The sequence below is a fragment of the Lactuca sativa genome, chromosome 4, assembly GCF_002870075.4.
Source record: "Lactuca sativa cultivar Salinas chromosome 4, Lsat_Salinas_v11, whole genome shotgun sequence".
Lineage (NCBI taxonomy): Eukaryota > Viridiplantae > Streptophyta > Magnoliopsida > Asterales > Asteraceae > Lactuca > Lactuca sativa.
In genome coordinates, this window is record NC_056626.2 from 409,615,731 (window position 1) to 409,637,836 (window position 22,106).

The window sequence follows — 22,106 nt, forward strand, 5'->3', positions numbered from 1 at the left end:
AAGAAAGCTCGATTATAAGTTTTGAGTGTAAGAACTTAAAAAAGACTTACTCTGCCTTCTAACTAACCTCCCTATTTAAAGGTTGACAAAAAAGGAGTCAGTTAGAGAATAATTATTAAGGTCATGACACCTAGGCAGTGTCAGGCTGTATAACAGTTAAGCAAAAGGTCACTTCGAAATCTAAGGTGTTTACATTCCGAAACCTAACATACAATTAGAACATTACGTCAAAGACTAAGGTATTACAATAACAACTTTCGCAACAGACTAACACAACATACTATAAACTCTAAGACCTAACAATCTTCCCCTTTGTGTCGAGTCGCGAAATAAGTCTTCATGTACTCTCTGCAAAAATTTGAGGACCACAACCAAGCAAAATAGTCTGAGTTATGATCCACCACTTTAGTATATCGGACAGAAGCTTAACTTCATTCTTTGAATTAGTTCTGCAAAGCTCAGCCTTTGAATGAATGTCATTCAAAGTTCCAGTCTTATAGCTATGTTTGTCTTGCATATAAAACATCTGATTTCGAGCCACTTAAAAGTTCACATCTTAAAAATATCAAGCCACTTAAAAATTCAGATCTGAAAAGTTCAGATCCTACTAAACAACCCTAAACATCTTAAACCTTTGATCATTACATAAATACATAAGATTTATAAGGCAATATTCAATGTTATAAAAATCAGTTCGGATAGGGAACTAAGGAAAGATGGACATAGAAGCAAACGGTTTCTAAAAAAATCGATTTGAACTAGCGTCAGAGAATTGGTAAACAACGTTTAAACTGGTGTATTGGACTTGGATTAGTCCTTTCACACAAACACATTCTAATGCAGATTCAATAACGATCAACCATCAAGTTATCTCGTTCGAGCATCAGATGTTGTCCTTCTGAAAATGAACGTTGTTTGAATGCCCGCCTATCATTGTACCATGTGTGTGTTTTCAATTTCTCCAAATTGAGTGTCGTCCCACAATCAACTCCTCCAAAAACCATTTTCTCCAAAAGAAAAAAACGAATTGTGTTCAATTTTTCTGAATTACCTAGCTGATCTTCCTGACATTGTACATGTATGTGTCTCTTTGTTGGATTGCAATTTTTATATTCATGTCTATATTTCTATGTTCATGATTTTATTGTGTCTGTTGGATTGTAATTTTTATGTTCATGTGTCTATGTTCCATGATAATCTTTATATTCCTATATTCATATTATAATTGATGTATGTCTATGTTCCTTTGTTCATGATTTTATTACCGAAACCATTCGTCAGACGGGTTCAACTAATTTTTGAAACACTGGTATTTTTGTAAATTTTATTAAACTATTATGATGAGGGCATGATTGGGTTTTTGCATCTCTTTCAAAATAAAAACACAGCTGAAGCAATCCCAAATTACACTTTCGATCAATGAAGATTCAGTAGCATTCGCTTTACAACATCACCAACCTTAGCTCTTAGCGTTCTGGATCGTAAGACGTAAGGTGCTTATTCTCCTATTAAATTTTTGGGTTTTATCTTTCAAAATGGATATGTGCAACATGAGCATAAGTTTTAGGATTTTAGAGTTTTATCTTTCAAATCGTAAGCTTGTAAACCATACGTAGCACAAGTCCTGTATGAATATGATTTGTATAAATTGTGATAAGTAAATGAATTTTAGGGTTCAAATGTTGGGATTTCAGATTCAGGGCCATGTGTGAGCTGGTAAACCAAACGTGATAATATACTCCGATAAGGATCATTCCGTCTTTTCTCTTTTAGATAAGATAGACACCTTTCTACCTCCGACTTCACCTCTACATACAACTCATGTGCCTTGTCCCTGTTCCTTAGCTCCTGCTGTCTCCCTGCAAACCAACGACCATTCGGGAAAAAAAATGTAAATAATTTCCTTATGAACATAACATAGCATAACATTACATACCTTTTGTTTCAATTGGGTTTCCAAAAAGATAATAAAACCTCCCAGGTAGTTTGGGACGCATCACTGGAAAGTGTACATCTTGGTTTGCTACTTCACCTTCAACATTACTCCTGTAGTAGTAGCATCAGTCATCAGTCATCACATTAAAGAATATATAGAATCATTTCAAGAAACTAACAAATAAAAAGTATGATGGATATTTATGTATAGTTGGATACCTAAGCTGCACGGCCTCATCAGTTAATTCCTGTATAAATTGTCTGAGATATGGAATCTTCATTTGGTCCTCATAGTCAAAAATCAACTGAACAAACCAAATTCCCGTAAGTTGTGCTAAAAATAATAGAATATGTGAGGTGAGCAAATTCACAAAAAAAAAAAAAAAAAAAAAAAAAAAAAAAAGTCCACGTACCTCACCAATATCATCTTCTCCAACAACACCAAAAGGTATGATTTTGGCTCCAAACATAGCAGCCATCCTCACAAACTCAGACTGGTCTGGCCAGAATAATTGATACTCCTCACCCTGAAAAAGAAACACCAGAAAACATAGATTTTATATTACTTACAAATAAATAAATAAATAAATAAATAAAAGAATATTAGGGTGCGTTTAGTTACGTAAAAATGAGTTGTTTTCCAGAAAAAATTTCCAAGAAAAATGAGCATTTTGAAAACGTGTTTAGTTCAACAATTTTTCTAAATTTTTCACCGAAAATAAAAATTTTCGGTTTTCCAATACAAAAAACTTAGAAAATTTTGGAAAACCAATAATCATTGTTTTCCATATTTTTCTAATTTCAAAAATATAAACACCCACCCCAATAATCATTGTTTTCCACTGCCACCTCCGCCGCCCCCACCACCGCCTCCACCACCACTCCACCCACCCCGCCCACCCCCACCCTACCACCACGGTTTTCTAATTTTCTAAATTTTCCAATGAAAACTGAAAACCGTAATTAAACGCAGCCTTACCTTTCTGTGAAGAGCTTCACGCATGCCACCTGGATAGAGAAGTATATGGGAGTTTGTTTTGAAGAGTTTAAAGAGGTTAGTTGGTGAGACAGGAACTGCTCCCATAAGCCTGTATGTATCATATTGTGATATATCAGGCAATCTCCCTCCTTGTTTCTGTTTCTTAAAAATCATTGGATGAGCTACCCCTCGCACAAGTACCCCTCTCTCAGAAAAAATACGAGCAATTAAGGGAGCCAATTCAAGCCCTAGCATCATGTGGTACCCAACAAATAAAACCGGACCCTCATCTTTTGAAGGTATCCCTGAGAGCCCTCTAACTATCTTCCCATTTTCCAAAGTCGACAGCATCACAGGAGAGAAAGCTGCCTCCACAAATCTGCTTGCATATCATAATTAAGGGAACATGCCAATATCATGTATATAGACTATAGTCAACTTGAGTTGAGGTACCTGTGTGATTCTCTTGCTTTCTGAAACTCGTAAGGGGTTGGTGGCAAGTAATCTAATACGTAATCAACATTTCTTGTACGGCGATAAAAACTGGTGCCTTTTAGAGTAGTAACCAAGTCATGATCTTGCTCCTGTCAAATTTAGATATAATTTAGCATTTATATATATATATATATATATATATATATATATATATATATATATATATATATATATATATATATATATATATATATATATATATATATATATATATTTGGATGGATTGCTTTACTACCATAAAGAGCACGTGACCACTGTCCTCAAATATACGAATGTCAGATTTTGGTAGTAGACGATGAAGTCTTTGGCCTTCCTGTCGACTTGGTAACAATTGATCCTTACCACTGAAAAGATGTGAAAATTAATAAATAAATTAAAAAAAAAAAAAAGAAAGCAGGGAGCGTTAGAGTTTAAAAAAATTGAAAATGAACCTGGAGAGAATAAGTGTCTGAGCTTTGACAGCATGGAGTCGTGAATTGGTGTAGGAACAAGCTGAATCAAGCAACTTCAATTTCCATACAAGCGTCTCCATGGATAATACTTCAGCTAGGCCCTGTAACATCAACCAATCCATCAATCTTGTGAGCTTTTTACTTCACTTATAATACTCAAAATAAGGCTTAAATCTAGGGGCAGGCTAGTTATGGAAATGAGGCAACAGCCAAAAACATAGTTTTGACCCATTTGTTATTATAGATGTCCAGACTGTTTTTACATTCCAATTTTGGCTTGTACGTATTTCATCATAGTAAAGACAATTCTTGTTCATCTCAAATTTCTTGTTTTTTGTTTCACAAACACAATTACAGATGAATATAGCACAAAAAGAGCTGTTATCATTATCTAAAAATAACTAACACTTGAAGTTAATAATTATATCCAATATATATAATAAGAGGAAGACCGGCCAGATTCTGTTAAGTTTTATTTAAAGCTTACAGGAAGGTCGGAGAACATTGCTACAAGAGCCTCAGAGAGCCCTGTATCTCTTTGTTGTGTAGCCATGCCTGTAGGTAAAAGAAAAATAACTCATTTTTTACACAATCTTTATCTTTTTATGACCCTAAAAAAACATATATAGCTTTCAAGAAATTACATGTGATCAGATTAAGCATATCATGCAGGCTGGCACCAAGTTCCTTTGGCATGGCTTCTAACAAGGGTATCAATGGACGAAACTGTGACCCATTGAAACATGTAGCTGCAAAGGAGACAGACACTGTTAACCGCATATGTTAATGGTGGAAAAAAGAAAATTTTGATCAGCTGAAACACACACACACCTGAGTTGGCCAAAACTAAGAGAATATCAATCTCAGGATTGCGTGCAGCAACAGAAAGTGCAAGGCAAGCCCCAAAAGACTGGCCCACGAGATATATTGGCCTTTCAGGCGATTGGCAATGCTCGGACTTAACAGTGCTTTCAACCAGCTTCACTAGTTCTGAACCAAATCATGATTTAGTTAGTACAAGATAGATTACAATATATGTCATGGATAACAAGATTATATATGATGCATTTTCTATGTTAGGAGTTAGTACGTACTAGAAGAGTGTTTGTATTATGTGTTAACAGGCCTCTGTCCCTGTAGAATGGCGAAAGTGCACATTCTATATATCCAACTCATGTACACTGCTTGCTAATTGATATATCTAAAAGTTATTAATGAAATTAATGGAAAAAGACCTGGGAATGGTGTTCTATCTGTAGCAGGTATATGCAGGCACCATATATCAAACATCCTACATTTGTCAGGGAAGGAATAAAGCAAAAATTAGTCAATGCTGTGCATCCACCGTTTATATATTTTATAAGAAGGAACCTAGAACAAATGTCATATTCAAATATATTTATGAATACTCTCTCTCGTGGTATTCAATTTCATTAGCAGTTCCTTCAATTTAGGGGACGGGGTCAGGGATAAATTCGTAATAACTAATAAGTTAACAGAGTACCAGTTCCACTATCAAGCACCAGACCAAATCTGATATGATTAAGCCTTAGAAGACCATTACAATTAAGATGAAGAGATGAAGAGGCATTTTATACCAAATTAGTTAGGGATGGGATGAACAATACAAAAGTGGAGTGAGTGTGGAGGATGTATAATCGATCATTTGGATCGGATAAATCCGCAGGAGCAGGACTTACTCTCCAAGTCTTGGATGATGCAAAGAAAGGCCGAGTCCACTTCCACCAATACCTGTGAATATATATATATATATATATATATATATATATATATATATATATATATATATATATATATATATATATATATATATATATATATATATATATATATATATATATAGTAGATTAAACTTTTGGCTGTTCCATTCATATATTCATATAAAGATGTGTACCTGGTAAATAGAGGAGAAGAGGGGAGTTGGGCAATCGAGAGGAAGAGAAGGAGTCCAACGGAGAAAACCAACGAGGAGGTTCCCGTTGTGTATGTTTGGAGTGTTCCAAGTAAAGCAATTGATTGGTTTTGGTAGGAATGTTTAGAATTTGAGGACGTGAATGAGAAATAGACGCAGGCGGAGTGGTGAGTAAAGCTCTAATACTAATACTAGTAGTAGGATTAGATTGAAACATAGCAGGAGATGCTGCGGTGGTGGTGGTAGGCAATACAAGGAAAGGGGAGTAAGAAGAAAGGTTTCGAGTGGTGGCCATGGCCATGGATGGTGTGTAGTGGAAACTGGAAACTGATGGTTGTTTACATAAATCGCAATTGCCCCCACTTAACCTTTTTTCTATTGGTTTTCTTTTATTCTTTTCTCGATTTACTTTTATCACCAAATTCAAACCTAGGAATGGCAATGGGGCGGGTTCGGGGCGGGGCATGGATTCCCAAACCCGCCCCGATAACTTTCGGGTATCTTATCGGGGCGCCCCATTGGGTTTCGGGTTTCCCCATCGGGTTTCGGGTATCTTATCGGGTTTACAACAATTGATAACGAAATCTTTATTCTCTTTTAGGGTACCCCAATGTCTTATAAAATATACATGTTCTAGCAACTCTTTTAAATTAAAAACATGATGCATCACTTTAATAAAATAAACTGGACGTTATATTAAAAATTATTTGATTTAAGTTTTGTTTAATACGTCAAAACACATAAAAATGATCATTAACACCAGATTGTTAATAACTAAAAAATTTGTCCACAATAAGTATTTTATATTTGAACGCATACAATTAACAGCAAAATTTTTTGAGCATTATATATATATATATATATATATATATATATATATATATATATATATATATATATATATATATATATATATATATATATATATATATATATAATCGGGGCGGGGCGGGTCGGGGCGAGGATAACCCACTCCCTGCCCCGAACCCGATAAAAAACCCGATAACGACCCGTTACCCGACCCGAAATCATCGGGTTTCGGGTTTCCCCATCGGGTTCGGGCTTTTTTGCCATCCCTATTCAAACCCTTCTTATTTTTATATTTATATATCTTTTTTCAACTTTGGTGTACTACTTCGAAATATATATATATATATATATATATATATATATATATATATATATATATATATATATATATATATATATAGGGTTAGGTTCATTTGAGACCACTTATATTTTGTGAGACCGTGAGACGCATTTGTTTATTTTTTTTTATTTTTGTTTTATTTTTTTTAGTTAATTCATGTTCCGAAAATAATATTTAAAAATGAATTTTTTGATTTTTCCATTTATTTTGCATTTTAAAATTATTTTTAGAATATGTACAGTGTAATATTCTATTTAGAATATTTCACGTGTTTTTCAAAAAAAAAAGAATTTTTTTTTATTTTTTTTAATTTTTTTTAGTTAATTCAAGTTCCGAAAATAATATTTAAAAAAAGAATTTTTAGATTTTTCCATTTATTTTGCATTTTAAAATTATTTTTTAGAATATGTCAGTGAAATATTCTATTTAGAATATTTCACGTATTTTTCAAAAAAAAAAAACGGATTTTTTTTTATTTTTTTTTATTTTTTTTATATTTTTTTTATATTTTTTTTAGTTAATTCAAGTTCCGAAAATAACATTTAAAAAAAGAATTTTTGGATTTTTCCATTTATTTTGCATTTTAAAATTATTTTTAGATTTGGTCTCACGGTCTCACAAAATTAGAATGGTCTCAAATGAACCTAAACCTATATATATATATATATATATATATATATATATATATATATATATATATATATATATATATATATATATATATATGGTTATGTTATATTATTCTAACTATCTATTGTGTGCATTGATTTTGGGTCAATTATTTTAGTTATTTTAATAAAGTAATTAATGCATATTAGATTTAAAGATATAATGAGCATTAATTAGAACTTCGGCATTTAATATATATTAATTACTTTCTTAAAATAACTAAAATGATTGGTATATAAATAATAAAGTACTTGCCAAAGATGAAATGTCACCCCGGTCATTAATGTAAAGGACGTGAAAACAAAGTAGACGAAATTGAAGATGCTAATATAAAACTTATGGCAGAAAAACTAGTAAGTTATTGAAACTTTCTCCTTTGTTGATTGATTACTGTAATAAATGTGACTTGTTAAATAAATGTTGACGGTGTTATTTTGATATCATTTTGTGTACAGGTGGAACATGAAAAACAAATTAAAGATGGAGATGTGAAGCTTGATCCTGGGATGGATGCCATGTCACTAGTCTTTAGTAAGGATAATGGTGGATTCTTAAAAGGGGTTGGCATAGGAGTGACTGCCAGTAGATATTTCAGTATTCCTAGAACCAAAGGATCTTCAAAAGAACAAATTGCGGACCTAAAGTTTGAACTACAATATGAGAGACTTGATCTTTAGAAAAAAGATAGAGAACTTAAAGTGTTGTCAACAAAGGCGAGAGAACAAGATAAAACACTAAAGCTAGTTTTAGCTCATCTTGAATCACAAGGAACAATGATACCAAATCTACCATCTCATCTGAATCAATCTCCAACACAAGTAAGTGAATTGTTATTGTTTCTGCAAAATGAATTTATTGCATAAATTGACCATTTTCCTTCAGTTTTGTAAATCTTTTCAGTGGACAATAATGTTGAATCTCATGTCACTCTTGCTACTAATACTATCATAGAGAAAGCACCTATGACAGATAAAGCATAGACAAATGAACCAGTTATACGAGTAAGTAATTATTTGACAAATTCATTGATTTTAATATTTTTTTTGTAGTATTTTGTAAGTAATTAATTTAAAAAATTCATTGATTTTAATATTTTTGTAGTATTTTCTGATTTCCATATATTATTGAATATTGTCTTCTAGGTAAAGGCAAAAACCATCAAAATAACTGTTGAATCTAAGAGTGCGACTACAAATTCATATCCAAAAACAAAAGATACTCATTCACCAAAACTCCCACATATATGTATTTTAAAATGAAAATATAAATATATGTTTATTATTTTTATCTAAATATGTGTAATCATTGTAGACAATGAAGACGATGAAGTGCATTCTACAATATCCAAATAACAGAAGCCACGTTGCTTATGGTACAGTTTACATGTCTTCAGAAAGACAAGTCATTCATGGAGTTCCACTTCAAGACGAATGTTATAAAGTATCAATTGATGAAGTCATAAAGGGAGCTGCATTTTTACCATATCAAAACAGTTGAGGAGGCACATAAAACTTTTGTTGCATGGCCAAAATATCTTGTCAAATGTGATGAAAATGTTTGTTTCTTCTATTAACTACTTGATGCATTAAAACTTTTTCCTTTGGAAATTAGTCTTTTAAATTATTAGTTATTTAAATTTGGTTTAATGTTGCTACAGGTGCCACGTAAGAGATCAACTCAAAATGACGAACGTAAAAGCTCCAAGAAGCAAAAAAAAAAAGTTTTATAACGAGAGATAGCATTGACAAGCATACAAGAAGCACTTTCAACAAGACTGAAAAAATCTAGTTTTTGGTTTATGCCTTTTTTCATTTCTTTAGCATATTTAAGTAAACTTGTTTTGATTACAATGATTTTTACCTTTTAACTAGGGAAATTATATATGAGAATTTTCTTTTGCATTGTTATTACTATTGATCTTTTTTGGCGTTTCACATTGTCCATTTATGGTTACATTTATTTAACATTGCTTTTTATTCCATGTGTATATAATAATTTTATCGTCATGTTATATTATGTTTTATCACTAAAATTTATATAATAGTTACTTTAAAAAAATGTGTCGTGTGACTAAAGGGTTAATAATAGTCATGATAGAAACTCAATATGCGTCTACAAGTGTTTTACGGTCACTTTTAGTTAAACATATGTAACTAAAAGTAAAAGAAATACCACATTGAAAATTTATGTATCTCAGAAAAGATATGAAATAAACACACAAAGGCAATGAACCTATCAATTGTGGTATAGCTAATTAAGTAGGGTATCGAACACAGAGAACGGTAAATTAAAACTAAAAACTAATTTTATCTAAATTAATTAATAAGTAGGGGTTTTCTCTAGTTTTACAAGACTAGAAACTTACTAACTATCACTTAATCTAAAAGCTAGAAAAGCAAAGAATTAACTAGATTCAATAATGGGAAGGAACTTCTGTTTAGTTCAACTCAATTGATCATATGGTTGATTTTATGGTAATAGTGCAATGGATTAACTCTTTTGTTGGCTACCGACTCAAGTGATTAGCTTCGCATTCGCTACACTAACCCTTAGTGAACAAACTAACTCAAACAGTGATCAGTTGTCTAATTTAATTAAATTCACTAGATTAATTATTCGGGTTAATTTAGACTTGCAATAGTTAACTAATTTGGTCATTTAGTTAACTTCTTGTTGATGATGATCACACAAGCTCACACATGAATTTACCTAATTTTCTTATTAATTCTAGTTTCATGTTCATTAATCCTAGACATATGATAAAGTGGTCACATAAACATATGAGGTTGATAATCAAAAGATGTTCATGCTATTTAATTACCTTCCTATTAACAGAAAATTAATTATCATTCACACACAAGGTTCTTTAGCAAGCTAAAAATAACAAAAATCACCAACATTGAATTAATCCTACCAATAATCAAACCATTGTCTCAATTTTGTATCCCCAAACAGAAGTTTAAGAGTTTTAGCTCATGATTGAGGTAACAAACAGCAAATAAACGAATTCTAATTGTCTAGCCATAATGGAAAACAAAATATTAAGTAGAATGATGAGAATTTGCCTCAAATCTCCTTCGGAATTGAATTCTAGGTTGTATCTTCGTTCTCTAGGGTTCTTTTGGCTCTTCAATCGTAGCTAATCTCTCCAGAAAGGTTCCAGAATTCCTCATGTCGATCTGAGAAGTTATCTTTATATATGCGAAACGACTCGTCGAGTCAGGTGCCGACTCGCCGAGTCCATCTCTTAATCCCCGTATGCGATAAGTCTCTGAGTCTCTGAGTCTTTATCTTCTCGAATATTCCATCGGACTCGCCGAGTAGTCGACCCTACTCGCCAAGTAGGTGCTGCTTTTGGTGGTTTTTCTTCTTTATTCAATTCCCGAGCTCCCACCCGCTTCTCCTGCTTCCTTTTGCTTCCGAGCTTCACTTTTGGACTGAAAACATAATTCAAACACTTTTAAGTATCTTTTGTCCATGATATGCAATAAATTAGCTAATAAATGATAAAAATCTATACTTATTATGAGGCTAAATATGCAAATATCAAGATACACATGTCAGTTTATTTAATAATCATATGACTATAAGTAATATCACAATAGGGTAAATGTAGTCACGGTGAATGAAATTGTGTGTCGATACAACACTAATGGTTATGATTGCATTGATTCGCGATATCTAAATTGTGATCAATAGACGCATTGAAAAATATAGATGTGTCTAAAGGATAAAAAATGTTATGGTTATGAAAAAATTGTGTGGCTAAACATTAGTTGTGTATCTACAATGATTTTATAGTGATGCTTTAATTTAATATATGTATGTCTAAAAGATTGTTAATAGTCATAAAAAATAAATTTTTGTGTGACAAAATTATCAGCAAAACGCCATAGTGAAAATAAATTCATGTGGCCATTTGTTGAATATGGTCATGCGTCGCTTAATTTTGTGTCTCTAAACGATAGTCAATAGTCATAATGAACATTTTTTTTGTGTGAGGAATTATTATTAATACGCCATAGTGAAAATAACTTCATGTGACCGTTCCATGAAAGATGGTCACTAAAATAACTAGAATGTGGGTCTAGAAAGGGTTTACGGTCACAATATTGGATAAATTGATATACTACAACAAAAAACTTCACCATATAGCCACACTTTTATGCTATGGTCACAGTTTTTCATATGATATAGTCACTAAATTTAAAAGTGGTCGTATGGCACGGCCTTACGGTGACACTTTCGATGAAAAGAAAAAGTGTGTCTATAAGCATATGGTCACAATTTTTTGGTGTGGCCATAACCCATTTTTGTACTAGTGATTATTTCACATTATTGATGTGTTAAACGTAGCTTTTTACATTTAATTGTTTGTATGTTAAAGACATTCGTTACCATTATTATATATTATCATTATGTTTATAACTATTATTATTTGTTAGTATTATGAGTATGATTTTTAATTGTTTGTGTCTTAAATATGTAAAAAAAATCGATCAAAAAAAAGTTTTAACAAGAATATTAATGAACAATAATAATAATAATAATAATAATAATAATAATAATAATAATAATAATAATAATAATTAATTAATCCGTCGGTATTCCGTAGCTATTATGTAGTTTTTTTTCCTCTGTCGGTAGTCCGTAGCTAATTACCTACGTAATACCTACAGATTTACTTTCGTCGCTAATTTGTAGCTATTTTGTAGGTAATTACCTACAGAATACCTACGGAATTACTTTTGTCGCTATTCCATAGTTATCCCGTTACTAAATTAGGGCATCTCATTCTGTAGGTAATTACTGAGATAACCCGTTATTTTCAATCTTGTAAAAGTCAAACTTGGGTCAACTAATGTCAAACTTATTGTTTTGATCTATCTTATTAAGTTTAGATTTAAAATCTCTGTGTTTAAACCTTTTATTAGAAGTGTTACAAAAATTAGAAGTGAAATGCATAAATCCGAGAAGTCTCGCTAGAACCGAAAACCCTTGCATACGCTTCAAGACTTTGGACTGAAAACTCACTTCAGGCCGAAAACGTACGAGATCGAAAGCCATTTTCAACCGAGAACCCTCGGCAACAAACCCTCGTTCTCGGTGGAACATCATAATATCTTGCTATATATAGTAAAACCGAGAACGATATCCTCACTTCTACACCTTCTAACCGAAAACACACTCTTTGCTCTCAAGATCCTCAACCGAAAACTCTCCATTCCCTCTCAACTATCATCCAATATTCCTTTAAATCTCCTTAGGATCTTGCTTAGAACATCTACTGTTCTTCATTTCATCAAGCTATAATCTTCCTTTTTCGTGATCTTCTACCGAAAACACTTGAATCATCTTGGTTTCACCAAGAACACCAAGAACACACCTCTTGAATCTTCATGTGACCGAAAACGCAAAACAGCCTTGCAAAACACTTCTATTTTGTAAGTAAATCTTACATTTTAGGTTGTTTTTCTTAACCTACTTACCATTATTTTCACTAATTATATACCTATATATTGCGTGAAATGCTATTAGGACACAGTTTTATTATGGGACCTCACTAGTGGAAATAACTACCTATATCGAACCTACAAACGAATCACTCACATAAGATGAGTTCATACCCATACAATTTACCTTTTTTAATGTTTTTAGGGGGAGAATGCAAGCAAAACACAATATAATTGTATTAACACTTACATGTGAAAGCAAACAAACAAAAGAATTCTTATGCTTATAAATATTGTTAAAACCATTTTCAAACTCTTTTTAAATTGTTTTAGATTTCTATTTATATAAAAAAACATATTCATTTGTATATTTATGTATAATTAGGCTTTAACAGACTTAGGACTATTGCTATTACCTTAACTCGTGTTCCTTGTTTGGTTGTGGGCTTGGGGTAGGATCATCGGTTCGACTATCGGCGAAATCATAATTATACATGCTAAATATACACATGAGTATTAAAACTCGTTTCAAGAACATACTTAACTCATTTGTATATGCTGAGCAAATGGGTCTTTTCTCCAAATCATTTACAGTTCAAAGAAACATACTAGTAAACTATAATAGGTATAGTTTAGAGAATCAATTCATACTATTTTCGAGATCAGAGAAACATTACATCAATCAATACATACATACTATTACTTTTCATTACAAAGTACACAACTCATTTTCAAGAACAAGAAACATATACATACAGTTGGGACCGACAGGTCTACGGGTGACAAATGTCATATCTTTTTCGACGCCTGAAGAACATCGTGTATTATACTAGTCAATTAGGTATGGTTATTATCTCATTCACATTAAACATTAACTAAATAACTCGGTTTTCAAGACTAACATTTCTTCAGTGGTTTTATCTTAAATAAAACTACTAAAATATATTATCTTCCATTTCATACATACAGTAATGTTCACACATGAACAAGCATGCTATTTTTCTAGTAAAAATAGTTACGAATATATGCAAACATACATTTACACTATTTCAAGTACAAACATACATTTTACACTATTTCAAGAGAACAAAACATACAAACAGTTGGGTCTTGGGTACAAGATTACTTTTCATTTTAATTAGAAAATATAGGATTTTCTGGGAATATACTAACATTTTCATGAAAAAAATACAAACATCAGACACAAAATACTTATGAACTCACCTACTTAAATATTGATACTCTTTTTCAAAATAACTTGTATTCTTAGGGAACCAGTAGACATGTACACTTGCACAGGTTTTGAGAAGACGGAGGATGTTCTAGACTCGTCTTTTATTTTACTATACATTTTGGTGTCATACAACCATACAAAGAACACACATGTATTAACTATATTATTAATGCAATGGATGGTGTTGCTTGTTTTACTATTCTGCATTATTATGATACTATACATGACGTCATCCACCCCCGAATGTTTCCTCCATCTCGGTTTGGGGGTGTGACAGATTGGCATCAGAGCATTGTTTATAGTGAACTGAGTATATCAACCCATAAAAGCTATAAAACTATAAATACAATGGGATTAAAACACTCTGACCAAGAGTTATACTTTTTAAATATAAAAGTTATTTTACTAAAGTATACATACATGCATACATACTAGAACATAACAAAAGTATTGTGATTGTTGAACAACACGAGTAGGCTTGGGGATATATAATCAGGTCTGAGAATGATATAGTCTGATCAACTATGTCTATCCGAGAAGTGATTAGCATATTCCTAAGAATGGTTGTGGTGTTGCAACAAGTCTAAAACTTACCAACTCTTACTACAAAGAAACACTAGAACTTAACGTAAACTTAAAATATTATAGGAGTATTTTGTGGTACTATAATTTACTTATGTGAAAACTAAAAAGACCCTTACTAGTAGGTCTATGGTTGCTAAGTAGATACGCTAAGTTTATATATGATTAAGATTCTATAGACTGAGAATCTGTGATCTTCGCTTTACTTCCTGTTCCTTGTTTGGTTGTGGTCTTAGAGTTAGGTCACTTATTCGAAGGTCTATTCTATCTCAGTTATATATATATAGCTGGTATGCACTGCATAAGTATAGGAGTAGCTAGTAAGGATCACCCTATAAATCTATTTAGAAATTCATCTATTATATGTCTCTTACACCTCTATTCTTGCTTAGATAGCATGGCTGGATTTTATCTACCGAATGGCCTGTACTTTCCCAATCAAGGGAACGGTGAATGGCTCGAAGCTGAACCATAAGAAGATAACCCTATGGTCCCAGTGCAAGAAGACCCCGAGGAGACTTATGAAGAAGAAAACGAAGAGGAAGTTCAAGAAGACTTCGACTCAGAGCCAAAGGTCTATGACCCACCTCAAGTTGCCCAAAATCCTAACCCTCGACAGGATTTTCAAGGCCCGACGCCTTCATGGGCAGTAAAATTGGGAAGGTGGAGTCACGAATAGGGACAACCCCCTCCTTATAATGGGGACCGAAGCTTCTACAACCTAAGCAAGGGAGGCTTAGCTGACAGAATCCTCCCTATCTTGGTTCGTCGTGTTGCTCGCAATGATGAACAAGGAAGAGCGGCCATCAACCAAGTCATGGAGGTTAGTGCTAATTCGGGAGTCAATACAATCCGCCTCTGCCACCTGAGCGAAGACCAGGAGTTAACAAGGACTCACATTGATACACTACAGAGGGAACTGACTGCCAGTCGATCCGAAGTTAGAGAACTTCGGCAGTGCCAAGTAGCATTGGAAAGGCGTGTATAGGAAACAGAACACCAGTTGGCTGAATCCAGGGTTGGAACTAGTACTATGTAGAACTACACTCCTCGCGAGTAGGGCATACCCTAGTCACTCTTTTGGATATAACTTAAGTCTATGTGTATACGCTAGTATTACTATTTCATGTTTAGGATCCGACGTCACAAGTACAGTTTCGCTAGGTCTTTATGCAGTCAAAGTTTTCTCTATGTTGGTATGTTATAGACCTACTTCAAGGTCAAATTTTCCCAAACTCTATACATCTATAATACCAATGGAATTGACATGCATCTAATTCTCTTGAAAAGTTTCTATCCAAATTCATTCACTTTCTAATGATAGAACTTTATTGCAAACACTTAAACTAATACATGTTGAACTAGGGTAAATTAGTTCAAGGAACACTCACATTATAATCACTATTGGCATCTTACCATTATCTTCATTTTTATAAACTCATAGTTAAAAGATGCCTCCTCGTAAATCAAACATACGTTGCAACAACAATCCACCAATAACTTCAACTCAACCACCACCACCTCCACCACAATTCAGTCTTGTAGTTTTTCAAGCTGCAGTGACCGCGGCTGTGTCGGCAGCCTTAACTCAGATCAACACTAACGGTGCTAGTGGGGGTGGAACGGGTATTAACTCTACCCAAGGAGATAGTTATGGACACCCTAGGGAGTGTTCATACAAGGACTTCACCAACTGCAAACCCAAAACCTTTAACGGTAGTGGGGGAATCATTGTTTTATCACAATGGTTTGAGAAAACAGAGTCTATCTTCGAGATCTCCTCCTGCCTTGAAGGAAGAAAAGTGAAATTTTCTGCTTGCACCTTCTCCAACAGGGCCCTCACATGGTGGAATAGCCATGTCAAGTCACTTACACGCACAGTGGCTAACTCAATGGGATGGGAGACACTGAAAGATCTGATGATGGGGGAATACTGCCTGAAAGGCGAAGTATAGAAACTAGAGCAGGAAATTTGGGGCCTTACTATGAAAGGCTCTGACATAGTAGCTTACACTACTAGGTTTAGTGATCTAGTGGCTCTATGTCTGGGGATGGTCCCCACGGGAAGCAAGAAGATTTAGAGGTACATATGGGGACTGTTACCTCCATTTCAGAGGAACGTATTGTCTTCAAAGCCCTCTACATTTGATAGTGCCAAACGCTTGGCACAAAGACTCGTTGACTATGACATCCCCAATTTCACGGCCAGAAAAGACCGATTTGTTTGGGCTTTGTTTTTAAAATCAAAGTAATCTTTTACAGAAAACAGTTGCGGAATTTGTTCCCAAAGCAAAATATGATAAGAATTTATCAAAGCATTTCTTTAAAGAAATGTATTTTCATTATATAAAAAAATCTCGGGGTGTCATGTTCAATACAGACCAAAAGCATAAACAAAACAACATAGACCTTACACAATTAATTATAACTACGGGCGTATCATCCGTATCTCTCGTTACATCAGCCAACTTATGCTCTAGTGCCACAACCTGTAATACAAAGAAAACCGAGTGGGTCAAGCTTGGGAGCCTGGTGAGCATATAGGGTTTTCAACCCACAATATTATATCTTATATATATATATATATATATATATATATATATATATATATATATATATATTCAATCATCAAACGATCATTCCAATTACCCATCCTCATTATCTTCCTTACTCTTAAGGGTCCACCCTAAGAGTCATTTATTCGTTCACTCTGTATTAGGCACTAAGACAATAGCTTCCAGGATTCTTTATTAGGCACTAATACAATAGCTATCAGGATTCTTTATTTGGCACTAAGACAATAGCTGCTAAGGTTCTTTCGTAAAGCACTAATTCCATAGCTGCTATGGTTCATTCATCTAGTACTAAATCCATAGCTACCAGTGTAGGTACTAAGTCCATAGCTACTAACATTTATCTAACAATACTAAATCCATTGCTGCCAGTGTAGGTACTAAGTCCATAGCTACCAACGTTTATCTAACAGTACTAAATCCATAGCTACCATCGTCTATCTAGCAGTACTAAATCAGTACTAAATCCATAGCTACCAACGTTCGTCTATACGATACTAAATCCATAGCTACCAAGGTTCATCTATACAGTACTAAATCCATAGCTACCAAGGTTCATCTTTCGTCTCATCCTCAAACTCATCCATCATCACACACCAACTAATTCGTTTACCCATGTTCTACCCAACATATTTGTAGATATAACATACATATACCCTTGAACTCATTTAAATCCTATATAAAACATCCATTCCACGCTTATCTCAACTAAACAACAATATATAAACACGTAACACGTATTCCGTAGCAAATACTTAATACTTATGTGTTAGAAGAAAGTAACTATACACTCACACCAAATATATAATTAATACATTCAAACAATACATGTATTAAAATTGTATTTATGAAATGGACTATACACTCACTTGATTAGAAGACGATTGGACAACACTACGGCTATTAAAATAATCTTTTGCGACGAAATCGGGATGTTTCCAAAACCGGGCTTCACGCGGGCAAAGTTTCGGCTCAGAAACTTTACTTCTCGGGATCTTTGGGGCTTCGGGACTCGCTTCGGGTTTCGGGATGATACCGGGGCTTCAGGATATTTCTTGCATGTAAAACGATGCAAAAACGAGAGAGAAGGAAAGAAAATGACCAAAGAACTCGGTTGTCTTCGACTTCTATTTATAGGGGCTGAAACCCCAAGTTACGCTGGGCGTAACCCCAAATTACGCTGGGCGTAATCCTCCATCGACATGTACGCTGGGCGTACCAGGTGGATAGGGTCGGATGAGTCACGGGTTTGGTATTATCCGATTTTATAATTAAATAAATATATTTTAATTATTTATAAACTTTAGAAATTCATATCTTCTTCATACGAACTCCGTTTTCGACGTTCTTTATATCCATGCATAGGTGAGACTATGCTCTACAACTTTTGTTTAGACTCCATCGGCTGATTTTGTAAGTCCCTAATTTTCCTGTGTATCAATCAAATCCATTTGATGGTGCGGAATCCCAATCAAACGGATGATGTCAGATCAAATAGAAGAGAAGGAGAAGAAGAATAATATGAATCTTGTATGTATTGATATGAATTATGATCCGGATACAAGAGATTCACACACACTAATACACACTCTTCTCTCTAGACCGTGCACTCTCTCCTGTTCATCAAAATCTACTCCTCACCCTAACACCTATATTTATACTTGGAATATGGGCCGGATAACACATGGGCCGTAAATGAGTTTACGGCCGTAAGGTGTTTACGGCCGTAAACTCAGCCGTAAACTAGACCATAAATTCATAAATATTACAGAAAAATACAATTGCCCAGAAAAATAAAGTATAAACCATATTTTGACCCAACAATCTCCCCCTTGGTTTATAGCTTTCTTTTCTTAATGACCCAACAAGCTCCCCCTAAAAAGTAGCTGGCTCTTCTTGTTGATCTTCAATGAGAGCTTGGCTTTAGCTTTAACCTTCGATTTCTTCACAGCATCAGGATGAACATGTGAATCTTCAATGAATGACTTCATCTTGAGCACTTGAACTTTTCTTCAAGATTTGACTCTGAACGCACATTGGGTGAGGAGGCTTCACGTACTGATTCTTGAAAATTGGTGCTTTCAGCTTGAGAATTTTCAGAGAGAACTTCAGAGAGAACAAATCTTCTGGATCACTTCAGCAGGTTTAAGATAGCAGCAGACTGATTGAGGAGGCTTCAATGCAATCCGTCACATAATCTTCAATTGCAGCTTCACCTTGTTTCTGGGGTTGAAGGATTGAATGTTGAAAGAATAATCTTCATTTCTTGCTCCTTCGAATGCGAATTCTTCGATGCTCACAGACGAGGCTTTGGCTCATAAATCTTCAACACAAACTCCATGAGTCTTATCTATACCTGAAATCACTATTCAAGACAAAAACAAAACTAAAAGAAAACTTAGCACACAAATTAAAATAGAAACAAAAATATTTTTGGATTTTTGATTTTTCTGAACAAGAAATAAAACAGAAATAACACTATTTTTGGATTTTTAATTTTTTGATTTTTCTTTGATTTTTAATTTTTTTTTGTTTTTTTTTATTTTCATTGTTTTTAATTTATTATCCCCTAATATTTAAATTAGAAGAAACTATGACAAATTTAACAAAAATAAAAATGATATCTAACTTTAAGAGTGATTTGGGATCAAAGTTTTTAGACAGACTTTATCCACTTATCGGTACCTTTCATATTCACATCTTTGTCTGGTCAATCGTCGATATTGTTGTCCACTTAAACACGAAAAATTGTGACAAATTCAGGACATACTATTTGTTACAAGACAAGGTGAACTTAGGTTCCTAAAAATTATATATGATCCTAATTTCTTAGATACTATATCTTAAGGACCATTCATCTGACGATGACCAGAGATATTGTTGTCCACCTAAATTGAGCAGCGAGATCTATAGACAATCTGTATGAGTTCAATTTTAAGTGTACTGGAACGTGTTTCCCGCTTCCTGATATGCCCCAACCATCAAGAACTTCTAGAGTACTCCTTACACCGGGTGAGCAGACAACCATTCAGAGAGAGGATAGATTCAAAATTCTATTACTTATTACTTCAGAGGGGTTGAGAAGAAGAAGGTTGCATATGCTGTGTACCAGGTCAGATTAGAAGTCACACAGAGGAGACAACATATGACTAACAGATAAGAAGTATTTCACATATATAACCTGCAGAGAAATAGAGTTGCATATGTTGTGTACCAGGTCGGATTGGAAGTCGCGCAAAGGAGACAACATATGACTAACAGACGGAAAGAAAGAAAATGATATTCTACAGACCTAGTTTATCGGAATTTACCAGTCGCCCCATCCAACCGGAATTAAGGATAGAATCCGCACATCGAGGAAAAGTTAAACCACGGTTCCAAGTACGGGTTCAATTAATGTGACGAGTAGATTCCCATATATATCTCCCTGCCCAACCTATCCGAGCGTCGCATTGTCAGGCTGAACGTATCTAACTAGGTCAAGATTTGTCAAGTCTATAAATTTCCTAAGTTCAGCTCTGCCTAGTCATGTCCATTTTAAAAAAAATTGTGCCTACCAACGCATCAAACCAGAGCATAGACCCTTCAACTTTGGGTATGTTACGCAGACTCAGGTTTCCTATTATCACTTGATAACATCACTTCCCAAAACATCTCCCTCAAGCACACTTCATAACCAACATTTTTGTTTTTTTTTTATTTTCTGATTTTCTAATGTTTTTGGATTTTTTTTTAAAAATTTTATAATTTTTGTTTTGTTTTTATTTCTCCCCCTAAATTTGTGCATAGGAGAGAAACGAAAATAAATGTGCAAATTTAAACTATCCTAAAACAAAAATTAGTCTTTAAAGCGAATCAGCTTAAGAAAAACTCAGGAGTATAGAGAAGAAAACGCAAAACATAATTCACCGATTGAATTTGCATTTAGAAGGTCTGAGAACAGCACACATAATCTCAGAACAGATCCAAAAATTCTTCATGTCATTAAGCACTAACCCCGTGAGTGATCACTTCTTTTCTTCCTTTCCCGCAAAGGACACATACTCTCAACAAAGATCTGAATGTTTTACAGTTGAGAGATGTCCCCAATCATATGCCAGGAGCAGCCACTACCAACAAACCGAAGTTTGATGATATGCCTCCATAGCTGCTCCGACACAGAGCGGGATCAGTTGGTCTTTGGAACCCAGTCCATTTTGAAATTGGGTCGACCTTTGTCATCAACGCATGATACTCTCTCCTATGACATATCCTGCTTATCACAAACAGAAGATGTAGAAATATTAGAATCATTAATTGATTTGGGAGTTTTCACCTTTGGTACCCATTTATATTCGAGTTTAACCCATTTCTTGTTCGATCCGATGGGTGCCTCGACACTCTCTTTGGAACTTGAAGCCGATCTTCGAGATGACCTTGACTTAGCCGGTCTTTGTTTAACTGGAGCATCTCTTGGATTGGGCCTCTTGGCCGATACTCCCTTCTTACCCTTGGCATTCGGATTCTTGGCCTTGTGGGTTTGATTCTTTGCCTTCTGCGCGTTCCAGTTAACATTATCTGAACGTGAATTGGAAGGATTTCTTTTGAAGTATCTCCTACTTGGTGCGTTCTGCCGGCCTTGAGCATAGTAGGAAACGTATGCGCGATTAGG

The 22,106-nt window shown here is 34.1% G+C and overlaps 1 protein-coding gene across 3 annotated transcripts; it reads right to left on the reverse strand.

The window, feature by feature from the left end:
• Positions 1 to 1,551: 1,551 nt before the first annotated feature.
• LOC111884225 (phytyl ester synthase 2, chloroplastic) lies at positions 1,552 to 6,168 on the reverse strand. Of its 3 annotated transcripts, XM_023880539.3 has the most exons (14): positions 5,777 to 6,168; positions 5,562 to 5,613; positions 5,097 to 5,152; positions 4,693 to 4,851; positions 4,506 to 4,610; positions 4,349 to 4,416; positions 3,841 to 3,962; positions 3,645 to 3,753; positions 3,368 to 3,498; positions 2,915 to 3,293; positions 2,349 to 2,462; positions 2,155 to 2,240; positions 1,937 to 2,046; positions 1,552 to 1,859 (listed from the first exon to the last, which is right to left on the reverse strand). In XM_023880539.3, exons 1-14 carry the CDS (start codon positions 6,093 to 6,095, stop codon positions 1,669 to 1,671), a joined length of 2,001 nt encoding a protein of 666 aa, XP_023736307.1. In that variant the 5' UTR covers positions 6,096 to 6,168; the 3' UTR covers positions 1,552 to 1,668. The 3 variants fall into 3 exon arrangements, with proteins under 3 accessions (XP_023736307.1, XP_042757491.1, XP_042757490.1); XM_042901557.2 differs by lacking the exons at positions 5,562 to 5,613; positions 5,777 to 6,168 and adding an exon at positions 5,460 to 5,478; XM_042901556.2 differs by lacking the exons at positions 5,097 to 5,152; positions 5,562 to 5,613.
• Positions 6,169 to 22,106: the final 15,938 nt, after the last annotated feature.